Genomic DNA, 27,345 nt, shown 5'->3' on the forward strand with positions numbered 1-27,345 from the left:
CTAAATGGATAATAACATGTAGACAATTGAAAATAAACAGTGCACAAGCTTATATAATTTGATATAATGAGCACAATTTCATTTATTAATAACAATAATAATAACTTCACTTGGGAAGAAGAAAAGGTCAGTTTTCAGTGGGCCACATTAAATTGACTGGGGAGCCACATGTGGACCCTGCACCACAAGTTTGACACCTCTGTTTTAGAGCCTCGGGGGAGAAAAAAATCCAACAAGGACCCGATGAAGCAGAACATCTGCAACATGCTATAGTTCCCATGAGATTTCAGACTGAAGCCCAAATTTCAGACACAGTTTAGATTTAAGCTAATCTGAGAAATGGGATTGCAGCGTCTGCATCTGTTCGGGGCTTTTCTTCTTGTTCCTCTCCAGCAGTTTCTACAATCACACAGCTGTTGATTAGATTGGAGTGGCCACAGCCCATGTCAGGCCCGGGCCGCATTCCAAATCCAACGCTCCACTGTTTCTTCCCTCCTTCCCTCCTTCCCTCCCTCCCTCTCGTCTTATTGTCATCTGGCTTTTTAATGTCAATATTAGGATTCTGCCACAAAACGAGATTGAAATGTTAACCATCAGAGTTTCAAATTACATCATTATCATTCTCCATTCTCTGCGTCCCACAACCCTCCCGCTCCCTCTCCAACCTGCCGAGGAGAAGGAGGAGGAGGAGGAGGAGGAGGAGGAAGAGGCGCCCGTCTCTATTTTGAGGGAAGAGAATAAAAATCAAATCAAATTGCAGGTTATACACTATGAAATTAAATTGGAAAAACAGTCACAATGTTTCCGGGCATATTGTTTAATATCAGCGAGTGCCTCGCACATCACATTCCTCCCGACCAATATTGAAATGGAATTGCCCGAGATAAAAGAAAAGCAACTGTTGTATCTCATTTAAAGCTAATGTGAGCAGTCAAGAGAGAGACAGGGAGAAGGGGGGAGACGAGCGGCCGCGTGTTCACGGCACGGAGAACTCAAATAATGGCTCGTGATCATTTAATGTTTTATTTTTTACTGTCGTTACCAATATTATTTTATTATAATTTCACTACATTTGATAAAAACCTGTATCAAAAATGAAAGTAAGGCTGGTAAATCAGGCTATGGTTCAGAGAAGTATCTAGAGATGATTGTCAGGGTTAGGTCAGGGTTAGGTCAGGGTCAGGTCAGGGTTAGGTCAGTCAAAGATGCAGAGTGATCTTTCTGTCTCCTCATGACACTTCAATTCAAACGCCTTCTTCATTTTTAGGATCCCTCGCGGCTAACTACTCAAAGACGACGTAAACATTTTTGATCCACGATCGGACATTTTAATCGCAAACATTACCTTAAAGACTCCAAGTGTTCCCTCAACCAGGAGCCACCTGAGAAAATAGTGAGCTCTTGAAGTAACACCATTATCACCAACGTCAAATTACACGAGGCGTAAATGGGCCGAGCAAAATCACACTTCACACACTAGTGAGATTAGATTAAGATGGAGTGAGAGATAATGTGACTGTAATTGTTATTCTCATTCTTATTATTTCATTTTCTACTTTACTCTGATCACATACCGTGGTTTATACAGTAGAGAACAGTATTTCAGATTTTTCTCCAAGTACCAGCAGAGGAAGCTCACGTACCACTGGTGCTACACATACCACGGTTTGAGAACCGTGGCCCTAAAAGACAATTGACCAGAAGCAAAAAGCGAAGAGCAACAACAAGCGATAATACGCATAAACTGATTTGTGTTTGACTGAGTGTTTATGTTTAGAAATGGGATTTACTATTTACGAGGTCATTGAATGCAACTCGCCGGCTACTGGAACCATTCACAGTGGATCTTCGTCCTTTAATGTAAATAGTTATCAGTGCAATATGAGTTAAAGGGGCGGTTTCTCACATTTTTTCCTCCACTTGGTCAAATGAAGAATAAACTTAAAATCATTACGACGCTTCTGTGTTTGTATAATTCACATTCCGTTACAGAATCTGAGTTTTTCAGATCTTTAACTCCTAAAACTTGGCTGAAACACAGTAAGTCGGTGTACGGCAGTGTGGGGCTTTTTTTTTCTTTGAAGGAAGTGACTTTTTGTCAATTTCATTTTATTTTTTTCAATCCCAACGTGCTCTGTTGTTGTGGGAATGAGACGTGTATCTCACATCCACTGTCTGATGATCGAATAGCACATTTAGCTCTGGAATTAGGGTGAAGTGGCCCTTAAATAAAGAACTGACTGCCCTGAAACTTTATTTTATCTTTGTCAGGTCGGTTATACGATCAATATTCTCTCGGGGCTCAGTCTAGACAGAAAAATGTGTCCCGAGCCACACTGAAGTGTGGATGTCAAAGGGTTGACATAAAATAAGGACAAGTCTTTGTTGAAGTCTTCCAGGAGTCATTTCCCTCTGAACACGGCGTGGAGTAATAGAATAAATAGAGGACAAAATCGCAAATTAGTATTCGTCTGATCTTCTGGATGTAAATGAACAGGCTGCGGCTCTGGAACCACCTCGGGTCAAGGAAATGAGGTTTTCGAGGTCACGCAAAGGGAAACTCTGCATCACACCATTTCTCTTCATTAACCAGATTGATGCATCGCACAAAGTTGATGAAAAATATTCCGGAAGCTGCTTCCCCTCCATTCTGCCCCCAGAATATCAACAGCCTGCGGAGAAAAACCCATTTCAATTTTGACTTCAGACCACATTTCCTATTTCTCTCCCTCTCCCCTCCGAAAGTTATTAAAGTGGCACCAGGAGAAGAGGTGTGAAGGTCAAGATGAAAACCCCCGGAGAGAGAGATTAACCAAGGGAAGGAGAGAGAGAGAGAGAGAGAGAGAGAGGGAAGGGGTGATAGAAGGAGAGGAGGAAGGATAGGAACAGAGATTGAAACTGTGCGACGGAGAAGGAAAGAAAATGAGAGGGGGAAAAAAGATGAGAGAGAAAAAAGAGGCTGAAGGGAATGGACTTTTCTTTTCACTTCTACACCACTCATCCATGTCCACTTTCTTTTTTAATAGATTTCTAGCATCGCCTCCTCCTCCTCCTCCTCTTCCTCCATCCAGCCTGTATCAGCTCGGTAGATTAAAATGATAACCAGCAGTAATGAGGTCCTACAGGACGGCGGTTGCATGACTAATCGAAGGGCAACATGTACAGAAAGGTCCAGGAGCGACGCTTCAAAGGCCGAACACGGCGGTCTGTAATATACAGATTACACCAGAGAGTGAGAGTCGCCAACGAGAGCGAGAGACAGAGGGAGGTGAGCTCGCACACATTTCACCGCCTGAACCGTCGTCTCCACCCACAGCGGTGAGACTCGCTGCTCAGCTGAGTCAGATCTGAGGATGTGATTTCATCTCCTCTTTGAATCATATTCATTCATTCACACAGCTTCATCCTCCACATGAGGGTGGGTGGTGGATGGTGGGAGGCTGGAGTCAATCGTAGCTGACACTGGGTGAAAGGCGGAGTCATTTATGTTCATATTCTGTAAAAAAAAACACTGACAAACAGAGACATTTGCAGACTTTGGTTCCTGCTAGACATGTCCAAGTCCACTTCAGTACCCATACTCAAGACCTAACCCCAGGACCTGAATAAGGGTCACACTATACTACATTAAGGGTGCGTTCACACCAGCTCCTTCTTAAAAGAACTCTAGTTTTGTTTGCTTGGAACGTCCGGTTTGGTTTGGGGAGGTGAACAATCAAACTCTGGTCCACCTAAAAACATGGGTGTCAGTTCGCTTCAAGTGAACCAAATGCAGGAAGCGGACTACAATGGAGGGCATTGTGGGTAAACACAACCAAATGTGTCGTATGTTCACATAAAACGATAGGATTTGATGCAGCTCCATGTTTTTCTCTGATGTGGCAGAAACTGAAGTTGTCCTGGATTAGAACAACAGTAACTCTTGATGCAGCGCCACCTCAGGCGAGGAGGGGAACACGTTATTCAAAAGGTTTGTTTGTGAAAGTGTGAAAGCAAACTCGCTGAACGTTGCGACCCCCGTTTGAACCGAGTCCCCAATCAATCGTACCGAGTCCGGCGGAGACTATTAGGTGTGAAAACGACCGCAAGAATAATTAGGTCACAGGTAGAGTCCGGTTTTATTGCCGAGCGTCTCGTATCTCGGAGGTAATATTCAAAACCGTAAACCCAAGCAAACCTGCTATTACCTCACTGTCCGTTATAATTACAGCAGAGGAAAGTGTGCTTAGAGGCGAGCAGCAGACACTGAAGTGTGAAGGGCAGGTAAAAAGCAAATGTAAATGTCTGCTCAGTCGCTGGTAGTGTATTATGCAGAGGTCTATTTCTCCAATCAAGTGTCTCACTCTCTCTATTTTTACCCATTAATTTTTACCCATTCATTTCACATTTTACCCATTTTAAACCCATAGTACTCAATGTGCTTGATGTGTTTACCAATGCATTTCTTATCCTAACACCACTAAAGTAGGTCCTGGACACACTGGTGCCCTTAGTAAGTCAGCTGCTACATTCGAATAATAATAAGTAAAATAAATAAATAAATGTAGGACTAAGGGGAAAAAAAGGTTCAAACAGGTGAAAAACCTATAGCCGGTGATGCAAAATCTCTAATTTGTCCTGATGAGGGATTGTAGGGCTGCAACTAATGATTATTGTGTCCATAAAATGTCAGAAAATGTTCAAAAATGTTGATTGGTGTTTGAAATGACGATTTGATTTGTCCACAAACCCAAAATGATTTGGTTTTAATGATTTCCTTGTCAAATAGAGCAAAGAAAAACCAGAAAGTATTCACATTTAAGAAGCTGAAAAGTCAGAAACTTGTTTTAAATTATAACAAGAAAAGCTCTAAAAACGAATAATCGATTATCAAAATAGATTCATTTAGTAATCGATTAATAATTTGTTGCAGCCCTCATGGATTGCGGCCATACGGCTCAGGAATGGGACCACCTGTGACCTTTAAACCACATCCGAATGTGGGTTGTGGATAATGGGACGACCTGCACTTGGACACAATCTGTCAGCTGACAAAATCTGGCCCAAAATAAAACTATTGAACGCAGATTTTCAGCTGAACTCCTCCACTAACAGCTGCTTTAATTGCTGCTAGTTTCACACCAAAATACACCCGGAATTAAACTGGAGCATTTCATGACAAGAAAATTATGATCTATAAAAGCTAAATTGACAATGTTGGTTGCTTTGCCTGGAGCTAATAAGAGCTTGAAAAGCCTTAAAGGGGAAACGGGTCATAAAACGCAGCGGCGGCGGCGGGGGCCTCTTGACACGGCTCATAACGACGGCGCAGCAACAACATCAAAGTTGTAAAGTTACCACTAATTTATACCTGACATATCCTGAAATATACACGTCGTCACCGCCCCGTGTTCCTCTTTATTAGGTTTTAAAAGTGGCAATTATATCTGAGCGGAAAGCCTTTTATTGTCACTCCTCCAACATGAAGCATGTCACTGACAGCTGTGCTCCGAGTATTCTGCGACAAGCTGCCATTAAATGCCTTCAGTGTGACAGCCGTGCGCTGGCAGTTTTAGCCATGTGGCTGATTCATTGAAACACGGTTGTAAACAAACATTGTGTTCTCTCAATCTTCGCACAGAGTGACATAGTGAACAAAGCCATTTCAGCTCGCTAGAACATCTTAGACTGAGGATACGGGGGAGGCAAAAAAAAAAACACTTTCTCTTCTCTTTCCACTTTGGCTGTTTAGTATTTGATGCAAGAATCTGCAAATCACCATTTTGTATTTGTTTGCTGTTTATAAAAAAAAAAAACCATTACACTTTCCGGGTACGTTTTCATTTGAAAATGGTGTTTTCACATAAAAACAATCTTTTTTCCAGAGGAGTGTATGAGCTCTGTATCAGGAATCATTCATTTGTATCCATCTAAAAACCACGTGACCATGTGCATATCAGTGTAAACAGAAAGCTGATGCCGTCTTAAATTCAGAGCATTCCACCAAAAAGAAACAACAAAAATGAAAACCAAGAACAAGGATTTCTCTCTTGGGACTGAAAATGGAAGTTCAGTGTTTTCCTTCACAGCTAATAGTTCAGTTTATGCCAATAATAACAACCAGTAAGGCAAGTAACTTTGTTTCGTGAGTTATATGTTTCTTTCTCCTTGAGTGAAAGTCCTTGTAGTATCGAGGTTTAATACTGAAACTGAGCGAGCAACATTTTAAAACTTATGTAGAAAGGTAGAAAGCAGGCGTATCCAGAGCGGGGGTAACGCAATTTGATGGCCCAGACCAGTGCAATAATAGCATAATAACCTACAAACAACAAGAACTCACTTTGGCATTCAAGGATCCCCTTCATTTCATCAGTATTTGGGGAGTTGAACTTAGAGGAACAGCTACGAGATGCATTCAGGGAGCCTTGCAAACTGCAGTCCACTATATAAACGCTTGCCACTTGGTGGTAATAATGGATGCACTACTAATGAATTAGAAATAAGGTCATTATCATTTGTGTAACTTTGTTAAGTTTTATACCATTTAATTATTGGGATTTGTGACTGCAAATTTTCTGGAAATACTGTGCGATTGTCTGAAATGTTTTTTTTCCCTCAAGGAATGGGCAAGTTCTGGAGTGGGGAGGGGGGCAATTGTCCATCTTCATGCTTCAAACTATTGTTATTTTTGTTATCGGCTATATCAGTTACATCCATACTCCCCTGTTTTTAAATTCTGCTTCAGATACGTCTGCTGTCAACACTAACTTGTGAAAATGTAGTTGGTTCCATGTTAGTTTGAAAATCTGGAATAGTAAGGATAGTAAGGGTTTCACTGAGAGTTAAGCTTAGAGGAGTAGTTATGAGATGCATTCATGGAACTTTGCAAATTGCAGTCCACTGTCCAAATGCTGGCTGGTGGACTTGTGGGTTTCTTTTCTGATATGTTTTTCTTTTCCCTTATGGAATGGGGAAGTGGTGGAGTGTGGGCTGTAAGAAATAAATCAATTATTTCTAAAACGCATCAAAGTGTAGACGAGAACCTGCTTAGTGTTTACACCTGCAGGCAAATATCCAGTGCACCTGAGTGGTCACATGATGTGATTACACAGATCTGCATGGATGTAGCCTCTGTCTCACTCACCTCCCTCCGTCTACTAACCCCCCTACTATCTCTCTCTCCTCCCCCCCTGCTGGGCACAAACTGACAAAACCTTCAGCTTGGCATTTGTAGAGAAGCCTTACCTTCTTGACGTAGCCCTGGATGAGCTCCGGGGTGGGCACCTGCCCGGCAGACAGACACTCTTCCAGCTGCAGCTTGTACACCGGGCCGAGTGGCTGGCTCCTTTCCACCCTGCAGGCACCACAGTGGGGGAGAGAGAGAGAGAGAGACACACAGTCAGTTTCAGTCTTTCAGCCAGACCTGCTGGACAAACGCTCAGGATACACGAGGGTGGCCATGCATTCACATACAACCCCCCCCCGCCCCTCGAATAACAGCCTAAAATGACAAAATTACAATCACAGCACACCCGCAAACTGTAGACGCAGGCGTCGAATCTATAATGCAAAAATAAGCTCCTATCCAAAATATTGCACTGCATCGAGAAGCTTTGCTAATGTTATTACCGCCCTGTGGGAGGCAGGAGACAAATACAATAAAACACTTCAGTGAGACAAAGATCCACACAGATGAAAGCAAACACATGGGGAGCACTGAAAGCAGGAAATTCAATACACCCCTCCCCTCCGCGTTGAGGGCCATCAGTATTTTGAGAGAAGGAGAATCTATTTATATGGTGTTGTATTTTCCTCTCTTTTTTCCCTCTCCCCCCGTCCTCTGGAGGAAATCCCAGAGCCAGAGCTCCGAGGAGAGCAATGCCCCAGCTTCCACCTCCCAGCTTCTCATCCTGTTGACAAGGCGAAGAAGCCCCACACGCCCTTTTCCTCCGCGCGTGTGTGTGTGTGTGTGTGCGTCTACGGTGGACCTGTGTGTGTGTTCTCTGTGTGAGTTCTGACTTTACATGAACACCTGATGTGCAGGAGGCTAAAAGATGCATGTGTGCATGCTGGTGTCTCTATTAAAGGCTTGTTCCTGTGTTTCTGGCTACATTATTGCGCTGATATTTTACATTTTTTTTCCGGTCACAGTTCACTGGAAAACAACAACTTCTCCTCGTAGTTTTAGGACAATGCTTGTTCATTATCTTGCACAGCCAGATTAAATAACAAGTGAGCTTTATAGAGCCGGTGCTGGGGGTTGCATATCTTTTTTTATTAACATGAAAATGAAGATTTAGTAGTTTCCTTCCATTTTTCTCGTCTTTATCTCACCTCATAATGATGAAAAAGAAGGTCAGTCTTATCTTTTTTTTTTAAAAAAAGGTGATTTATACGTGTTTCCTAAAATGTCAAAGTATTTACTCGGTGATATTTGTATTTGGAAAAATGCTTTCAAGAAAAATGTTCTTTTATCTTCGCTGTTCACTTTGAAAAATGCTGATTAAAGGGAACAAGTAGTTTAGGATTTCCATAAAGTCATGAGCAGAATATCAATATTGTTCAAAGACTCAACTCTTTCACTCGGCTTTATAACTGGGCTTTATTTACATCCTCAAACATTTTATTTATGAAATATTATTTCAGTTTGCTTAAGGCCAAATTTGATCTACTTCATTTAATTAAGGAACATTTGTCTCTCCGTTAACTGCATAACTGTCCAACCAGTGTGTGTGGTGCCAACTTTAGCCATGTTTGGATGAGAAATGCAAGTTATCAGTAGAAATGCGATGGGAGAACGAGGGAGATCAATAACATGTACAGCACTAGTTTCTTATAATTAAAATTTTTACTGTCTCATTTTTGTTGATTCGGCTTGTTTTTTTCTTCTTCATTTATATATTATGACATTTTTGTCCATTTTACCTCATCAGTACACCCTTTTGTCAGCTTAATTTTATTTAATGAACTACAAATATGTATTTAGTTATTGCTTCTCATACATTCCCATGGGTTATTTTGTCATTTATTAGTATTTTCAGTCTCTAATGCGGGGTTTTTCCTACCAAACCTCTAAATGATCCAATTTTGTACAAACATGACTACTTTAGTCAAGTTATTGTTTAAAAAAGGCAAAAAGTTTGCTGTGGACGTTAATATGGAGAGTAAAATGCCCCCCAAAAAATGCTAATCCCTCCAAACTATCATTACAACAGCAGTGTTTTACCTTATTTTTCAAACCAAAGATATGCTAATTAATAGTCAACTGTAGCGACATAATATATCAGAATAAGTTTGTATTTTTGTCAGAATAAAGGCTCTGAATTATGGATGAAATGATCATATTTGTGAAGATAAGCAAATAATCTGCAGAGCGAGACAATAAGTTTAATAATAATAGTTTCTTCTGCTTCATTTTATGAATCTTTTGTGAAGGGGATTGTTTTTGTTTTGTTTTATCCTGTGAAGCACCTTGAGTTACATTCACTTACATGAAAAGTGTTACATGAATAAAGCCTGAATGAATGAATGAATGATTGGTGGATTGATGGACTGGTCGCGGTGCTGAATAAACATATTACGTCCTATACAGTCACCGGTTCAATTCAATTCTGACAATTTCAAATCACAACAGACTTTATCTGGAGCCACCACGCGACTCCACTGTCACCGACACTCGTCACTTGGTGTTTATCACTGTCGCAGCAGAAAACTGGGCCGAAACTGAATAAATCAGCACAAACTTTACATCACACGCTTGTTGTCGAGAGCGACAGTATTCATATTTCAGAGGACCATTTCCTTTATAATGATTTGCATGCATATACTCACACAATACGCCGTATATATAACATGTTTAGGGAACGCTGTACATGCTGCAGGTCAAGAGGAAGCTTAAATAGATAATATGACAAAATAATATGATGAAAAATTCCAGTTCATTTGTTCAAAGTCTGGCAATTTAATGGAAATGATTCAAAAGATTTTTTTCAAATTAAGATCTGGCACTTGAGCACTGTAATTTCATTGCTATGAAGAAATAGGCACATATAGGCTGTGATTTCTTTCCAAATAAGTCTTTTTTGGAGTGAAACTCTTCGGAGTGTTCAAAAAGAAGAAGAGAGAGAAGTTCCTGTAACGTGGCCGAGCACGAGGATTCAAACGGTGCACTCGGTCCTGGAGGGAGGCCTCGGGTTATAAATAGCAGCTGCATCACCTGCTGTCCAGTCCATCTTCTCAGTGTGAAACGGTGACTTTTCATGCAGCGTGCAGCGCTGGCTGTCAACCTCCGAGGCCTCGCGTGCTTAGACGGGTGTCAAATGCCTGTCCGCCATTCGCCGCCCCCCCCCGCCCCCTACCTGGAGCTAACTCCCTCTTGAGCGAGCACACCTGCTAAACTCCCTCCCCCCTCTTGTCTGCCTACAGATGGGTCACATGCTTTGTTTAGCGGTAGAACATCTTGTGTTGGACTAATCATTCCCCCGGGAGCTGAACATTCACATGGTAACTGCGCATAATCTGTTAATGGCTTGCTCTGGGATTTGTTTTAGCAGTGCACGGTGGCTACATCACTTATAAACGGGTGTCCAGTTGCACTGTGTTTACTGTGGTATGAAAACGGGGGATAATGACGAGGCGCGGGTTTGTTTTACGCTTTAGTCGCTTTGATTTAATCGTGAAATTTCTGCTTGTGTATTCACAAAACGACCACCGTCTATTGAACAACAGAAAGCTCACCTAATAAAATCTACACCATGTTAAGTCAACAAAATCTTAAACATACTGCAAGTTTACGACTTTATCTCACTGTTGGAGAGCATTTTATGACTGGAAACCAAAGTTTGTGTCCCCTGCGTAAACCGCTTACTCACAGCACCAAATTCCACAGAGAAAAGTGTACATTTTCACATCAAGGCACACAGGAAGTGTTGATGCACCAATGCCTCCATCACTAAGGGGAAATATGTTATTTTGATTTACGCATTTGAAATCCTTCATTCTGATTTACGTGAGTGACTTAAACTTACCAAATGGCAGCAGTAAAGCAGCAACTCCCACGTCCACCATGACCTAAAATTGCAGATTTTCTCTATGGAGTTTGGTGCAGAAAAGAAAGCAGCGAAAGCTTTTCTGTCGTTTTTATTCGGTGAGCCTTTGGATAAATGTGTTAAATGTACCTTAAAGGGGACATATTATACCCTATTTCCCCCATTAAAATAGTTCCCTGGTGTCCTAATGAGTCTGTGCTCCGGTCATGGAGGACGTACTGAACAAATATGTTTAATTAGGACGTGTCAGAATGGTCAGTTATGAGCTCTGTGCGATCTTTTCTTAACAATTTGTGTGTTTGTACAACGGTGAAATACGTCCCCTGACTAAATACAGCGACCGCTGGCCGCAGTCTGATGTGAAGTGGTGCGAACACACGAACACACGTTTGCTGACTTTATCCGGCACATTAGCTTCATATATAAAATCCTCTGTAAAACACTGTGCTCCACTGTGCAGCCACCAACAGCACACTTGTCCCTCCGCGTTGACACAATACCGCTCTTCCTCCCTCGCCTGCACTCTCGCAGGGACAAGGTGGAGCTAAGGTGGAGCTCGCGAAGTAAACTTACTGGTGGGGCGGTTACATTCGCGGTGAAATGCGCATGCTGCCGTCATAAGCGCAGGGAATTCAACATCGAGCGTTTTATCGCCTATACTTACACTAAGCGGAACCACGAAAACATGAGTATTCTTTTTCCACACTTTGGCGACTGGTAGGGCCTCCAGAGTCCCAAATATCAGTATTAAAATGGTTAAAAAGTTGATTTTGCATAATATGTCCCCTTTAAACAAAGAGCTACATCAGACAGAGTTATCAAAGTGGAGCCATAAAAGTTCATTTTGACATTTCCTGTAAATGTGACTCTGGAGCGGTCAGGAAAATCCCTCGTGAAAATCTGTGGAGTGACATTTGTCTTCTCACATTCAGCATGCATTTAGTCTGAAGAAGGTCTGAGCCCAACTGGTGAGGTATGTAAATTCTTCCCTCTTGTACTTTTTGCATCAGAGGCAAAGTTGCTTTCGATTGCTCACGCACCTCCATCTTGAACTTTTCATCAATTGCAATGATTGCAGTCACAGAGCCTGTAACCCATGTTCGGCTCTCCGTCGCCATGGAGCTTAATAATAAAGTACACCTCTTTTCACACATTCATGAGTCATTTCACCACAGCACGGAGAATACTCTAATGTGCCTTTTTTTAGTTTTATCTCCACATGCCTTTATTTTCCACCCTCTCCATTATCGCCATCTTTTCTCCATCTCTGATGCTCTCCAACCTCCACCCATCTCCCTGTCTCAGCCCGAGCACACGGAAGAGCCTTGTAATTACCCAGTAATGATGAATATATCCCATCAGGCTTTGCTTGCTGAACTGTAACCCTATTCCATCACAACCAAATTGAACATAGGCAAATTTGACGGATGACATTTCTACATTTTCAAATGCTCCAATCTATTCTGTAAGTGTTTTTTCTTTTTTTTTTTTGCTTCTTCTTCTTCTTTTTCTCCTTTCCTGTCACCGATTGAAACATGGAGGGCGCCACAAGAGACAAATTGCCATCCGAGGTTTCCAAATGTATAACCCACTTACGTCTGTTGCGCGACAGGGTCCTCACATTTGCAGATGACACTGCGTTCTATGTACTTGACCCCTGTGTAGGTTTTGACAGTGAACGGGCTCCCACAGCACGGTTACTTTATACGACAGGGAATTAAAATGGATCTGGTCCACAGTCTTACTGTACACACATGCTAAATAAAGGCTAGGATTTTGGTTGTGGTCCATGTACAGTGCTGAAAAGACGGAGCAGATAAATGGCTGCTCACATTCACTGCAACACCTACAAACTCCCTCCTCGTTGTCTCTTACCTTTGATTTCTGGGACTGACACCAAAAAAAGAAAGAGATGCTCTGCTATGTGGGCTGTCTCATTTCTCTTCCCTGGTTTTCCTCTGGGGGGAGATTTGGATTCCCCTTGGGATGGTGCTGTTTTGAGCAGCTGTCTCCACGGTGACAGACTTTGGAGATAAACCCTGGGTCCTCTTTATGGCTGGGGCCATCAAAGGATGGTAGGCTACTCTGCTCTTTTCACTGAATATTCTCTCTTTCCTTTCCTTTTTAAAATATCCCATTCAGTCTCTTTCTGCGCTCTCTCTACCCAGCTGTGATAGTGTCTTTTCCACTGGAGCAAGACAAGTTTGTCATTACAAAATAAAAAGACGAAGAGAAAGACAGATATGCATTCCATTCAGCTGCGCCATTTTCAAACACAATCAATATTCCGGTTGTCCTGTTTGGCAGCTGTGAACAGTGTTTGGATTGTTTTCACAAAAAGTCTATGCATGACCAAAGGGTGCCTGAGGTGTTCGACGCAGCAGCATGGGAGGTGATTACTAATGGACACAATCTGCAGGAAGGAGAGGGCAGATAAGGTGTCCCGCATTTCAACAACATGACCTTTCTAAAATGTGGTGGTTTGGCCTCATTTTTTCCCCCCTCCACAATCTGTGCATTAATGCATCAGAGCTTTATTTTAGGTCATTTCCTGCATAGACAATGAGAACTGAGCAGTAGGTCCATTTCCAGGCCACACTTTCCGCATCTGCGTGTCCTCCGAGGTCCATTATGTGATGTGAATTTCGGAATTTGCCCATTTGCAGATGACAAAACCCATTGCGTGGTACAAATGACGGATGTTCTGACCACGGAAACTTGCTTGAGGTTAAGCGAGAAGGTCCACTGCCAACACATTTACAACTCAGCAGTCACATAATAAAAGTGAGTACGCATGCATGGAACCATAGACTGACGCGGACGGCTTTAAAACATAAAAAGGCTCAAGAAGGGCAGGCATTCTCACCTCTTCAAATACTAAGGTTTCCCACTTCCCACTACAGATTCAGCAGCTTCATACTTTTAAATACTTGACATTTGTTTTAAAAAACGTCTCTCTGAACTGACACGAAACCCCCAGACTTCTCAAAGGCTGAAAACAGAGTCTAGAAGAGGAGCATGTTTCTCTCAGTTGACTTGATTTGCATTATGCTTAAAGGTTATTATGGAATTATCAGTCAACGGCAACATGAAATATGTCGTGTATCACAGGTTAGCTACAACATCCACAGAATGTTTCAGTGAGAAACATACTATTTTCAAGATTTTCTCTTTCAGATTTGGATCAATTTTAGTTGAAAATCCCCTACTGGTGAACTTTACACCACAGAAATAATGACCACAAAAGACTCTGAGATTGATTTTAATACACTTTTACCGTCGCCTATGCTGTACAAAGCCGAAAAGAATAAGGAGGTCTAGACGACGACCATTGTTGCATGTCACTCTCCATCTCTGTCACCATAGCAGCTGATGGAAAACACCACAGGCTGCACATTTATCATCATAGAAAAATGATTCATTACAAAAACAGCTTGAATGTCATGTTAAATGGACCATAACAGCGTAATGCTGTATTTTTGTTTTTTTTTACAGTTTTCGGCTTAACTATTGATTAATTATTCCGTGTAAAGCTGTTATGTGACGAAAGACTGGGATTTCATTCACTCAGTAATAACGTTGCCCATAAATTAAAGGGGAATAAGTCTGTTCTCCACTTCAGAAAGAAAGCCTTAGTCCTTGTTGTTCAACGACTTCAGTTAGTTGATCTTGAGGCAGTGAGAGCAGAGGGAGTGCTGCAGGATGTAAGGAGTCATTGGAGGTTTACATTTGATTCTGCGGTGTAGTGTTGTCGTAGAATCGGGGGGAAGGATTTTGTCTCCGACAGCTCAGACATGTCAACATAATGTTAGCATTAAAACCACAGCAGGACGTCCTCACAACAGTGGTGTTTCTCTGCAGCACAGCTCAGCTCTGTTGCCGGCTTCATGATGAGTGGCAGGGTGTTTACCAACGCTGATATTACAGCCTGGTTTTCTATGTTGAGGTTTGTTGGACAATATCCTTTTCAGTTAAAATGCCCATCCATCCCAGAAAGCATCCGGATGTGGGCGACTTCTGGCAATAATGCGGCGATGCTGGCTTTCATCTGGCCCAGACAAAATGGCAAATGTGGCTTGAATATCCTAAAAACAAATGTGGGTCTTTTGTTGTGGTACTCTGGGCAATCTGTAATCTGGATGTCACCCTAAAGTGGGCCACATCATAAATAATAAATATGGGCCAGATATCTTCAGACAAATGTGGGCCACCTTTGGTAAAGATGTGGCACAATCACTGACATGTGGTGATGCAGTGGCCAGTTGTGTAGCCCAGATCTGGCAAACGGGAGCAGAGCCATAATTCCACGGAAGGATGTGGGCCAGAGCAAATGTCAGGTACAGGCCGAAATGGGCCACAAGAAGCTGGAAACCATTCATCCTTTTACCCACACTGGTGATGAGAGAGGTGGGGGAAGCTGGAGCTAATCCCAGGTAACATTTGGTGAGAGGAAGTGTTCACCCTGGACGATGTCACAAGACTAAACCTATCACGTTCATTGAAACATCCACATGAATTTAGTTCATTTAAAGTTAGCAAATTATGGGAAAACATTCACTTCATAGTGTGATGACTTTATTTCCAGTTACAGCCTCCAACTGACGAACTGACCTAACGCCAAGCTGCATGTCTTTGGACTGTTTGAGGAAGCGGAGGAGAAAAACACGCAGAAAGAACTGGGATTTGAACCAAGAAAACTAATTTGGCAAAACTAAAACTCAAATTTGACTGATGCCACTGAATAACTTTGTCATTTAACCGTTTTAGTTTTAAACTTCAAATTGTTGATAACGAGACTTCTCCTAGATTTGCTGTCAGAGTTGTGAGACCAACAGGCAGCTCTTGTGTTGAAATACTGTCCTGGGAACAGAAATATCTCAAATAAGCTGAAGCAACACGTCTTTAAAATACTTTTTTTTTCTGGGACTGTCAGGTGATTTATAGTAAGCAGGAAATATCTTAACGGCTTTCATTGCCCAACTCAAAATGAAATACCATTATGATAAAACAGGAAAGTCTGAGGAACCCAAATAAGGTTGTCTCGTTTAACTTGATGAATCATCCAGTGCCAGAGAACCTACATCTCGTGCTGTAAGACATGAAAAGAAGCGCAAGGTTTCTGCTAAATGGAAGAAAACAGGCGACGGAGATGAGGAACTATAGAAGGAGACAGTTGACAAGAATTTAAATTACATTTGTACAAAGCAATTTCTTTATTGCTTCTTTTTTATTTATTATTTGACTTTTATTTTTAGTATTAATCATATTTTACTCCAAAAGGATCTAATAAGATTAAGTTGTCTGTTCATTGTCCTTCATTTTCTCTGAGAGCACCAACAAAGACAACAACAACAACAACAAAACCCTCTTTGGTGTTGTTTTTCTTACATGATTGCTCTTTGTTTGCAGCGGCTCTGATTATTACAGCCTTTGGCTGCTTGTTATATCGGGTATTGGTTTTTTGTTAATGTACTGTCGCTGTGGGTGAGTGCGTTAGCTAAAGGACTGAAATGTCAATGAAGATTAGCAGCGGCGTCATCGTGTTTATGCTCAGCAGCGCAGGCATTACAGCAATGGTTTGCCGTAATTCAGACGTGTCACTTTAAGTGTGGAGGAGGAAGAGCAGCGTCTGATTGATCCTCAACAATGTCCCTCACTTATAGGCCATTTATATACGTTAATGGTAAACACACTGTAAGAGCCATTTGTGGTAATTGTCGGCATGCCACACTTTGTTTATATACGTTGTGTTTTTTTGCAGTATCATATTGGACACCAGAGGCCTGCACTTCCATCAGGATGTGTAGTCTTCAAGCTCACTTTGAGTTTAATCTTACAACATTGGTTCACTTCTTATCGCTGAGCCTGTAGCCTGCTTAATCGGATTGATCATCAACTGTCTACCTCTGATGCCAATCCCAGCTGACATAGGGGGAAAGACGGGGTACACCCCGGACAAGAAGGCCAGTCCATCGCAGGGCAAACATAGAGATGAACAACCACCCACTCAAACACTCACACGGGCAATTAACCTCTGCATGTTTCATAGACATAACCCCAAACTGCAGGGAGAGTAGGTGGTTACAACAGATTCCAGGAACAACATTTGGGAACTATGTTCAGAACAGCACAGTCCTAGGAACTTCCTGCTGGCCATTCGATACTGGCTTCAGGAGGGATGGCAGCCCATGGCCTAGTGGAAAGGGAACTTGGCTTGTGTTTGGAGGTGCCTCTGAGCAAGGTAGCCAATCCCCAATTGATTGGGGGTTAACTGGACACTCTAAACAGACCCCAAGGGTCACATCTAGTATACAATGGGGGGGATTTGCATCAGGAAAGGCAGCTGGTGTAAAACCTTTGCCAAATCAAATCTGCGGATTACTAAAAAAAGCAGATAATCCACTGTGGCAAAGGGAGAAGCCAAAAACCCAGGTGGTGGTGCTTTAGATGCACAGGTAAGGAACTCTACACAAGGGCTCTGTGTAAGATCACCACTCCTTTCTGTGTGTTAACGGCAACGAAATGGACACAGGAAAAGTATTTGCCACTACACAAAGTTAAAGTTTGTTATGTGAAGCTTAGAAAAGAAGAGATGGAGAGATGGATCTTAAGACACACATACGTCCAAGTCGACCTGGGTGTTTGCTGGGGCTTCAGAGCCAGACAGATCCCCCACTGGGATTTCCAAATGTTGTGGGTTTTTTTTTACCTGAACTGACTTTACATTGCGTGGTGTTGAATGACAGGATTGGGTTTTATGACCCGTGGGGCTATCGGACACATTCTGAATTCTCTAAAAGGAGAAGGATTCTGAGTGGACAAAAAGATGTCAGATTCATCACCACTCCTCCATGTCCTTCAAACACAGTCGGAGCCGCTCCCTGGCGTCGTGCCCTCACACCCTTGACAGTGCACACCAACCGCCCCTCCCCCCCCCTCCCTCACAGTTGACAAGACGAGAGCTGGAGGGCAAACGCAGGGGGTGGCGGGGGTGACTTTGGGCCACACAGACGCTTCTGGCTGTAGAATCGAAAAGAGCTGGCGATAGAGAATTGAGATTACTGCTGATTCACATCCAGTACAGCTGCCCACACAAGCCACGAGCGAGCAGATGTTGTGAGGCTCCGAAACAAAAGGTCGAACAACAGCTATGAAATGCTAAATGAACCTCTGATGTTTGTTTAGGTGGAAACGCGTTTGCACTGGCTGTTATTTGAGCACTAATGTCACTTATACCAACCAGCCTTGACATCATTTTCAAGCCGTTATGAACATTAAGATAAAGCAGCATCTGATTCCCACCACATATTTTTTTTCTTTCTTTCTGCATAATGACACCAATTAAGGTGCATTAGTAATCTCAGCATGTTTTTCTTAAGTGACTGTAATGGCTACATCATTTTGTGATAACAAAGGTCGTATTCCCAGGGGGTCGAGCTAAGACATCTGAGGCCCCCAGAAAACACGACTGCCTGAGCACCAGGCCCTCGTCTTTGTTTTGTTATTTGAGTAAAATGCATTACGTTTAATAAGAGAAGTCTTCCCCTGGTCATCACCAATGAATATGAGGGTTTTTTTCCTCCGCAACACTGCCACGTTCAATATTCATTTATGCATTTTACTATTTTAATTGAGTAAAAGACAATGCATTAAAATAACATTTTGGTAAAATGGTGCCCAGAATGTGGGTTAAACCATTAGCTGGTACAAATATGGATACATTTGTGACCTGATTGGACGTTCTTATTTATTTATTTGATATTTTGTTTTCCTCTTTACAGCGGCCACCATAATTGATTAAAACATATTTCTTAAATTACTTACAAAGCACTTATTGGTCTGGCCTCTCAGGGTATTAGCGATCATTTATCCACATATAACCCTGGTTGTACTTTGAGATTCTCTAACAGAGGCCTTTTAACTCTTTCCACTATTGTCTAAAAACAAAAGGGGGACAAGCTGCAAGACTCTGGAAGTGGACTCTGCCAGAGGAAATACGACAGGCACCGTCAGGAGCTTCCTCTTAATCAAAACGTAAAATGTACTTTCATTGTTCTGCCTTTCCCCATTTAGTTTTTATTATTTGCTATGGTTAGCTGTGCTCTTTATTGTTTGCTTTTATTACTGTGTTTCTCTTTATTTATGTTTTATTTGTGAAGCACTTTGCAACTTTGTTTTGAGAAGCGCTACATAAGTAAAGATCATTATACATCATTACTACAAATATGCTTTTGCAGTCATTCAGTCAGTCAGTCCAGCCTGACTTATTAGTGCCCCAGAACACACACACACACATTCCCTGACCCCTTGCCCTAACTATCAACTAAGTGCCTAACCCTAACCTATACCCAGTTCTAACCCTAACCCTTAAAACCAGTTCTTGACCCCCAAAAAGCCCTTTAAAGATGTGAGGACCAGCCAAATGTCCTCACTTTGCCAAAAGTCCTCAGTCCATTATGGTTTATACGATTTTTGGTCCCCACAAAGCACCACTACTAGAATGCACACACATACACAAACTTGTTTTTATATGTTAGTGGGGACACATCATTTAAAGTTCATCAACCTAAATCCACTCATGACCAGCGGTGCTCATGGAGACCAAAAGCTTCTCCTAATGAGGCAGAACCTCTTTTCTGAGATACTGGTTCAAGTTTAGGGCTAAGATTTGTACTGTGGTTAGGTTAAGGTTAGGGTTAGCATTAAGGGTTCAGGTTAAGATTAGTGATAAGGTTTTATTTAGTCTGTTCAAATGAATGGAGGTCAATGTAGAGCCCGAAAAGCTCCAGTGTTTCAGTGGTTTTTAACATGATTTAAAAAACACATTTTGATCGGTAACTGACTTTTTCAATCATCCAAATTTGGCATAGTGGTTAATAACACATTTTCTTGTAGGATGACAGACATCAGAAGTCAGAAGACATATTTTTTTATCACTTTAAAGGACTTAAAGTATCACTTGCATGTTGACTTTTCCACCCTATGTTACCTCACTAATGTTTTTGCATTTAGCTAAGCAGTTTCTTCCTTGATTTCCCGCTGCTGATTGACTGGCAGAAAACTGTCACAGTATAGAGCTTTTAAACACAGAACCCCAAGTGTTTCAGTGACAGCAGCTTCAGCTACACATATGTCAGGACGCGGCTCTTACCCATCGTTGAGTCGGACCAGTATGGCCCGGTAGAGCTGGTGCGGTGGGCTGTTGGATTCTGGACCACACGGATGGATGAACGGGTGAACGGACGCCAGAACAAACCCCTGCTGGTAAAGTTCCTGAAGCTGACACGGCAGCTCTCGCACCGACGAGAGACGCAGTGTGGACGTCCCACCTGAGAGACACCAAAACACGGAGGGAAAGTGTGTGAGACAAGTATTTTTATATACCAGTTTGTTTCTCATAATGAAAACTGATGAGCTGCTTGTCCTGAAACTTGTCTTTAGACACATCAAAGCAGAACATTTACTTTCTATTCCTGTGCTTCATATTTAAATGTTCTGTATTCCTGTCTGGCAGCCATGGTTATTATATATATATATATATACACATACAGTAGCAGATCATAATGTTTATAATGCTAAATTTATTCTAAACAAATCCCAATAGCAGTGAGAGAAATAGTCTCTGTTGGCATTTAGAACAACTGAGATGAACTATAAATGAAATGTATTTTATATTACATTACATGAGGCACCATTTTACATTCACAAAAGCAATAAGAAAGATGCTAAACAACAATAGAGAACCATGTTTGGTCCCATGACCCTTTTCTTCATGTCTGCAGAAAGGGTAGAAAACTTTAATTATCATGACATTTTATTGAAGCCACTAAATTAAATTAAATGATTCCCATTCGGCCAGTACATTTGGGTCATTCCCTCTATTGTACCCAAATATATGACATTTACAGCGCATACAAAATGTTAGCAAGAATAATTTCGCACGGATTGTGAATCATCCAGGCAGCGGGAGGTATGCAGTACATGCAGTTTCAGACGATTCTGAAACAAAGCTGCGAAAAAAAGGAATGAAAACCACATGAGAACCATTTCCCACCGCAGTTCCCTCTCTGTCACTGCATACAAATGACGCATATTACGGCCATTTTCACAGCAGTTAGCCTCTCTTCCATTTCTTTTGTGTAATTCATGTAAGAGGTCTTGATTACCATAGAAACCGCTCTGGTAGAGCTTGACCTTACAAACGGAACAATGGAGTACAACAAAGATGCAGCGGCTACAAACTGGGAGCGAAGCAAAATTGTAGTGGGCATAATAAAAAAAATGCAGCTTAGTCGCAGCATTGCTCAAAAGACCGCTTCAGCAGAATGTTGTGCTGGCACAGTGACGTTGACCTTTGACCATTTGGACAAGTAGGAATTTTTGGACTCATGGCCAAAAATGTGTTTTGTGAAGCCACAATGACTATGACTCTATTTGTATTATTATTCTTTGTCATTAGATTTCCTTCAGGCGGTTCCAAAATGTGGAATTTGCAAGAGTGAAGACACCACAAAAATGTAGTCAGTCAGTTCATTATTGAGCCTGTGGGGAAAGTTTGTAGCAAATTTGATAAAATTCCTATAAATTCCTATAAAAAGCACAGTGAAAATGGCCATGTTCAAACTAAAGTTGTTGAATGGCTTTTAACTTCATAACTTCTGTAAAATATAGACCAATAGTGCAATATCCTATGTAAAACTGTGTCTACCCTGTACAATATGTTGTAGATACTGTATTCTGGTTACACATTGTCAAAGTTGTATAAAAGTGCTTACATTTTAGTTTTGTTTTGTGTGTATTGTGGGACTAATAAAGGATGATGTTATCTGACCTCATCTCCAAATTACAACATATTCCAGAAGAAAGTGGAGGAAATTATGAGGAAAGTCAATAAATTCCCCTTTTATTCAGTTGAACTGCTTGGTCAAAATCATCTGCTGAAGTTCAAACCAAGCATCAGATTGTATTTCAGGAAGAAAAAAAAGGGATTTTCATGTTTTTACAGAAAACGGTCCAAAAAAAGACAAAATATCCAATGAGCAGAAGTTCTCTTGGCGTAAATGACCAGACTGATCGAAATGCAAGGCAACAACTACACAAAACAGTTTAAAACCAAGGTGTCGGTGTAGATTCTCTATCATCCAGGTCAGGATTATGTAAAAGTAAGTGAATCAGTGGAAACTGGATTTGTAAATTGTTGAAGATTTTTCTTGAAGACGTTTCTTATAGATTTCTTGGACATGTTCCTTGAAGACAGTTCTTGGAAGTGTTTTTTGGAGACATTTCTTGAAGATGTATCTTGGAGACGTTTCTTGAAGATATTTCTTGGACATTTCTTAAAAAACATTTCAAAAAGTGGTCTCTTTAAGACCTGTCTGGAGGACCTTTCTCTCTGTAAATAGTCAAGTTCAGTTCGTACTGATTCATTGACTTATGTTATGGAAAGTTATGCAGAAGACCATCTCTGAATGCCTTGAAGCAGATGAACTACAGCAGCAGAAGACCTCAGCAGGTGCCGCTCCTGCCAATTTATAAGATGTTTGTATACCTAATAAAGTGGCCGGTGAGTGTAACATCCCGGGAGACTGTCCCCCTCTGTCTAGTGTCATTTACAAATTGCACCAGGCTACATTAAGATTTGCAATTCAGATAGTGACAGCGACTTCTTTTGAGTCATTCCCAGTTTGTTTTCACAATTAGCGTCTCACTTTTCACTCTATCCGTTCAATCTGAGAGTTAATAAGATTGGATGAAAATCCAATCAGAGCTGATTGCTTAGACTCCGCATCACAGCAGCTCTCTATATTCTGACACTCACTTTGATTCCCCCTCTCGGCTCGACTTACATGTCCAAGCAGAGCAGAGGAGGGTCTGATATTCATGAGCTACGATCAGTGTGTGTGCGCATGGCCAGCTGTGTTTTAAACAGAAAAGCAAAAGATGGGGTATGGGTAAAAATAAAATAAATAAAAAAGAACCTCTTTCTGTCGCTCTCTCTCCTCAGGGGATGGACCTGCAGGAGACAGCTGCAAGTGATGGTCTCATTTGGGGAGCAACAAGCCACACTAAGCTTCTGTCAGGCAGCATCAGCCAATCGGGGCGCATGGTAATGACACGGGGAGTGGAAAGTGGCTCAGGTTCGGGAATTGGAGCAATTATATTTGGAAATAGGGAGCTCGGTTCCAGATAACTTTGTTGTCATTATTACGTGTATAAAATTAAATTGTGCGCACAAGTTCAAACAAAGCCAAGGTACATAAATACAGGGTCAAAGAATAATATAAAATCGAAGAAAAAAAGGTGAATATAAGGTACCAACGTTTGTGTAAACTAGAAAATGTTGAGAGTAGATTGTTGAGTAGTTTGCCTTTAATCTGGGGGAAGGCAGATTAAAAATCCCCAACGACTGTTGCCACAGCAACCCAGATCAAAGGGAGATGAGAGTGTTGTCCCTCTCCACTCATAGAATAGAGGAAAAATAAATGTTTCAGAAATTATATTTAGTACACAAAAACTGAATGTACCCACACCACATGATCATTTTTTTCACTTTTCTGAATTTGGGGCAAACATTTCACATGTTTTGGTGCAGGTTCAAGGTCCAAAAATGTGATTACAAAATATTGGCAGTGTATTTCTAGAAAAAAGGAAGTTGTGGATGTTGCCTATGTCCAACTATTGCTTTCCTGCTCTTTATTGCCTTTTTTGGGCGCTAACCCCAATTGTTGGAATGCTGAGTCAGCGATTCTCCACTGTTTTTCCTGTTTCCGCCAGTTTTTTTGGACGCTACACCTCCTCCCACACTTCAGGAAGGCAGACAAGGGTTCCAGACATAAAAACAACTGGCAGAGAAAAAGTTAAATCATTCAAAAAGTTTAAATTGCAGGAAAATGATGTATTGTTAGCAGGAATGTCCTGATTGTGCTGGACATTTTGATGTATGAATTGTTGAAGTTGGCTGAAGAAATGTAGGCGATAGCGACCAAATCATGGCAGGAAAACAATAAATGGGAATCGCTGACTCAACATTTCCAACAAAGAAGTGGAGCAAAAAAGAATAAGGCTTTGGTTTCTGGCCGCGAGTTTGAGCCGCAATAGATTATTCAACGGATTATTGGCATTGTGGTGAGGCGTGTTTTTATGGTACGAGAAGGGGGACAATATGGAGTAAGAAAGAGGTCACGTTTTTAAAAAAGAGAGGGTCAAGTTATAGACTATGATTGGGACTTGGGTTCGTGGATTGCAGCAGCTCACTGTACGAGGGGATATTTAGTGCAGGCCAAACAGCTGGGGTGTGTGGGAGAGTGCCAAGACAAAGAGCTGGATGCAGACCGATGGGGGAAGTAGGGAGGGCAGGAGGAGGAGGGGGTAGCACGGTCTGTTTGTCTGTACAAGCTGTCACAAGACGTGGGAAATGTGGCTTCGGCTAATTAGTGTCAATGAAACTATGCAGAGCGAACGGGTTCGGATTTGTGGGAAAAGTCCAAGTACAGCGAGTCAAATGGGAGGTCAGACCGAGGGCGAGCGGCGGCAGCAGACGATGCTTTCCGTTTGTGTCTGTTCTCTCTGGACTTTGGGAAATCTAATTATAGAAAGTTGCTTTCAAGTTGTATTTAGAGACAAATTTGGCATTAGCTTTAATCAAAGAATTTCACATCCGAGGACTAAATACAGGGTCATGAATACTCATGTTTCTGAGCTTTAATGTACAATGGTTTTTGATGATGATAGTTTGATTGCTTTAAACTTTCTTTAGCCCCTTTTCTACCAAAACCATGGTTCCACCGAAATCACCCGGGGAAAAAACTTTCCCTCGACCCCAAACTCTCCCTGAAAGAAATCCCTACTTGCAACTATGGACTTTTCAGATTACCAGGAGCTCTAGAGGGGCGGGGCTGAAGAACGCTGATTGGTGGAGCACATTTTGCAGCCAGTGATTTGCTAAGAAGGAAGTTCAACTAGACTTTGACTCGATGATAAGAAACTACCAAGTGTCATTTTGTGGAAATGTAAGCCACACAGATTACCTGGATTTTATTCCCTAGGAAAATAAATTCCTGATAATGAAAGTTTCTGGAAATGCTGGTGGAAAATGGGTAATTGATAAACTTCAGCAGCAACATTTTTTGAGCGGACTGCACGTGTGTTCGCAGAATGATGAAATGTATGAGGTTTCTTGAATGCATCTTGTAGCTGCTCTTGTATGTCAACTCCAAAGAAGTGGAGTGAAATTTACCAGGGTCATTAAATGCATCTTATATCCTCTCCTGAAAGTTCAACATGTGAATCCTGTATTTGTCACACTTTCATGCTGTGTTTATTTTTTTCCTGGTTGGTGCTTTTCTCCTCCTCGTAAAGACCGCAGTAAGGATAGTTTAAAGAAAGCAGATTGCTGCCGCATCAGAAACTCCTATCATTGAATCTACTGTTTTATTGATGATTCCTCTGAGATGTTTGCACTTTAACGAGACTGAGCCTCCTGCTCGTTTCACTGCATGTTTCTCTCTACGTCCCTGAGCACTTGACAACTAAAACCCGTTGAAATTCTATAACAGTGTGCCTGAAATGTCTCAACGATCTTAACTTTAATGTTCACTTTTATGGCTAACGTCACGATCATTGTGCGGATTATGATTTCATGTTGCGTGAGGAGCGGGCTTTTCGTTCCTCAGAAGTTCAACATGAAGGCACCGTGAGCCAAACTCAGGTCAGTCAAACACGGTCTCGCACCAGTTGAGTGTTGTAGCTGGTTTGATGTCGTGCCTGTGAAGCTGTTCTGCATTTCATCTGTGTAATCCGTTACACGTGGTCTCGACAATGGAAGCGTCTCACAGCCAACAAGCTCCTGCGATGCAGATCTGCTGTTATTAATTCATTAAGTCAGTCATCATCTAACCACTTTATCCTCCACCAGAGGGTCGCGGGGGGTGCTGTGCCAATCTCAGCTTCATCGGGCGATAGGCGGGGTACACCCTGGACAGTTCGCCAGTCCATCGCAGGGCCACACACAGCTAGAGACAAACAACCATTTACTCTCACATTCACTCCTATGGTCAATTTTAGAGTGTCCAATTCACCTAATCCCCACATTGCATGTTTTTGGACTGTGGGAGGAAGCCGGAGAACCCGGAGAAAACCCACGCACACACGAGGAGAACATGCAAACTCCATGCATGAAAGGCCCCTGTTCCAACCGGGGCTCGAACCCGGGTCTTCTCACTGCAAGGCGAGAGTGCTAACCACTAGGTAGGTAAAGAGAATTGTATGCTGTAGGTAGACACATATTTATATAGGTAGAGATGTAGTAAGGTACACAGTAAGGTAAGTAGGTAGACGAAGGTACATAGTAAGGTATGTATATAGTAGGAAGGTACATGGTAAGGTAGGTAGGTAGGTAGGTAAGTAGATAGGTATGCAATGGGCAGGTACACATAGGTAGGTGTCTTGGGCGGTAGTAGGAAGGTAAGGTAATTAAGTACGTAATAAGGCAGGTAGATAGGTATTTAGTTGGTAGGTACATAGTAAAGAAGGTAGGTAGGTAAATAAAACAAAATTAGGGATCCTGAGAAATCTCGAGATCCAAGGCTGAGGTGTTACACAGTAACCTATAAATTGTGTCTATTTAATTTAAATTTATTTTAGTTTAGTTTCTTTTATTTGAAATTTAAAAAGTAGAGTAACAGACATGTAAAAAACTAAGACATAATGGAAGTAAAATAAACACAAAATAAAGCTATAAAATAAAGAAAAATCCTAAATTATTTTCTTCATAGGAATAATAAAACTGTATTTTTACACCTTGCTTTTCCCACTGGCAGACAAATCCAGCCAAAGCCCAAATGCGTGACACTGCACGGTCATTTTGTGCAGAACACAATAGCTCGGCATGACGCTGTCAGCAGGCTGCACTACAGCCTTCGACATCATCAGAACTGCAACACAGGTGGAAAGGGATTTCTGGAGCGAGCCTGCACGCTCGCAGCTCCAATCAGGAGGCAGCGCTCCTGAGATGTACAGCAGATCGATTCAGCTCTACCTCTTCCTCCCAGGCAAAAAAAAAAAAGAATAAAAAATCCACAAGTTCATAATGAAACCACGACAAAAGAAGAAAGAGAAGGGGGGGAAAATCATATGCTGTTCCCTCAGAGAAAGTGAGTGCTTGAGCTAAAAATACTCTTCCAAATTTCTCAATCACACTCTGTCCTGTCACACCATAACGCAAGAGCTTTAGAAGTTAAAAGGCGTAGAGGAATTAACACAAAGAAATAGGTCGACGACACAAACTGGTGAAACACACATTTCTCTTCCTCCCCCCCGC

General features: G+C 41.8%; 1 protein-coding gene across 1 annotated transcript in view; it reads right to left on the reverse strand.

Moving 5' to 3' along the window:
* The window catches only part of LOC122774726 (raftlin-like), a 107,969-nt gene that overhangs the window by 45,046 nt on the left and 35,578 nt on the right, over positions 1–27,345 (reverse strand). The window contains exons 2-3 of the mRNA XM_044034207.1: positions 20,179–20,356; positions 7,225–7,333 (exon numbers count right to left, since the gene is read on the reverse strand). Of these exons, the coding sequence (XP_043890142.1) occupies positions 7,225–7,333; positions 20,179–20,356 (287 nt within the window). The remainder of the gene's footprint in view (positions 1–7,224; positions 7,334–20,178; positions 20,357–27,345) is intronic.

Source organism: Solea senegalensis, linkage group LG9 (genome assembly GCF_019176455.1).
Source record: "Solea senegalensis isolate Sse05_10M linkage group LG9, IFAPA_SoseM_1, whole genome shotgun sequence".
NCBI classification, from domain to species: domain Eukaryota; kingdom Metazoa; phylum Chordata; class Actinopteri; order Pleuronectiformes; family Soleidae; genus Solea; species Solea senegalensis.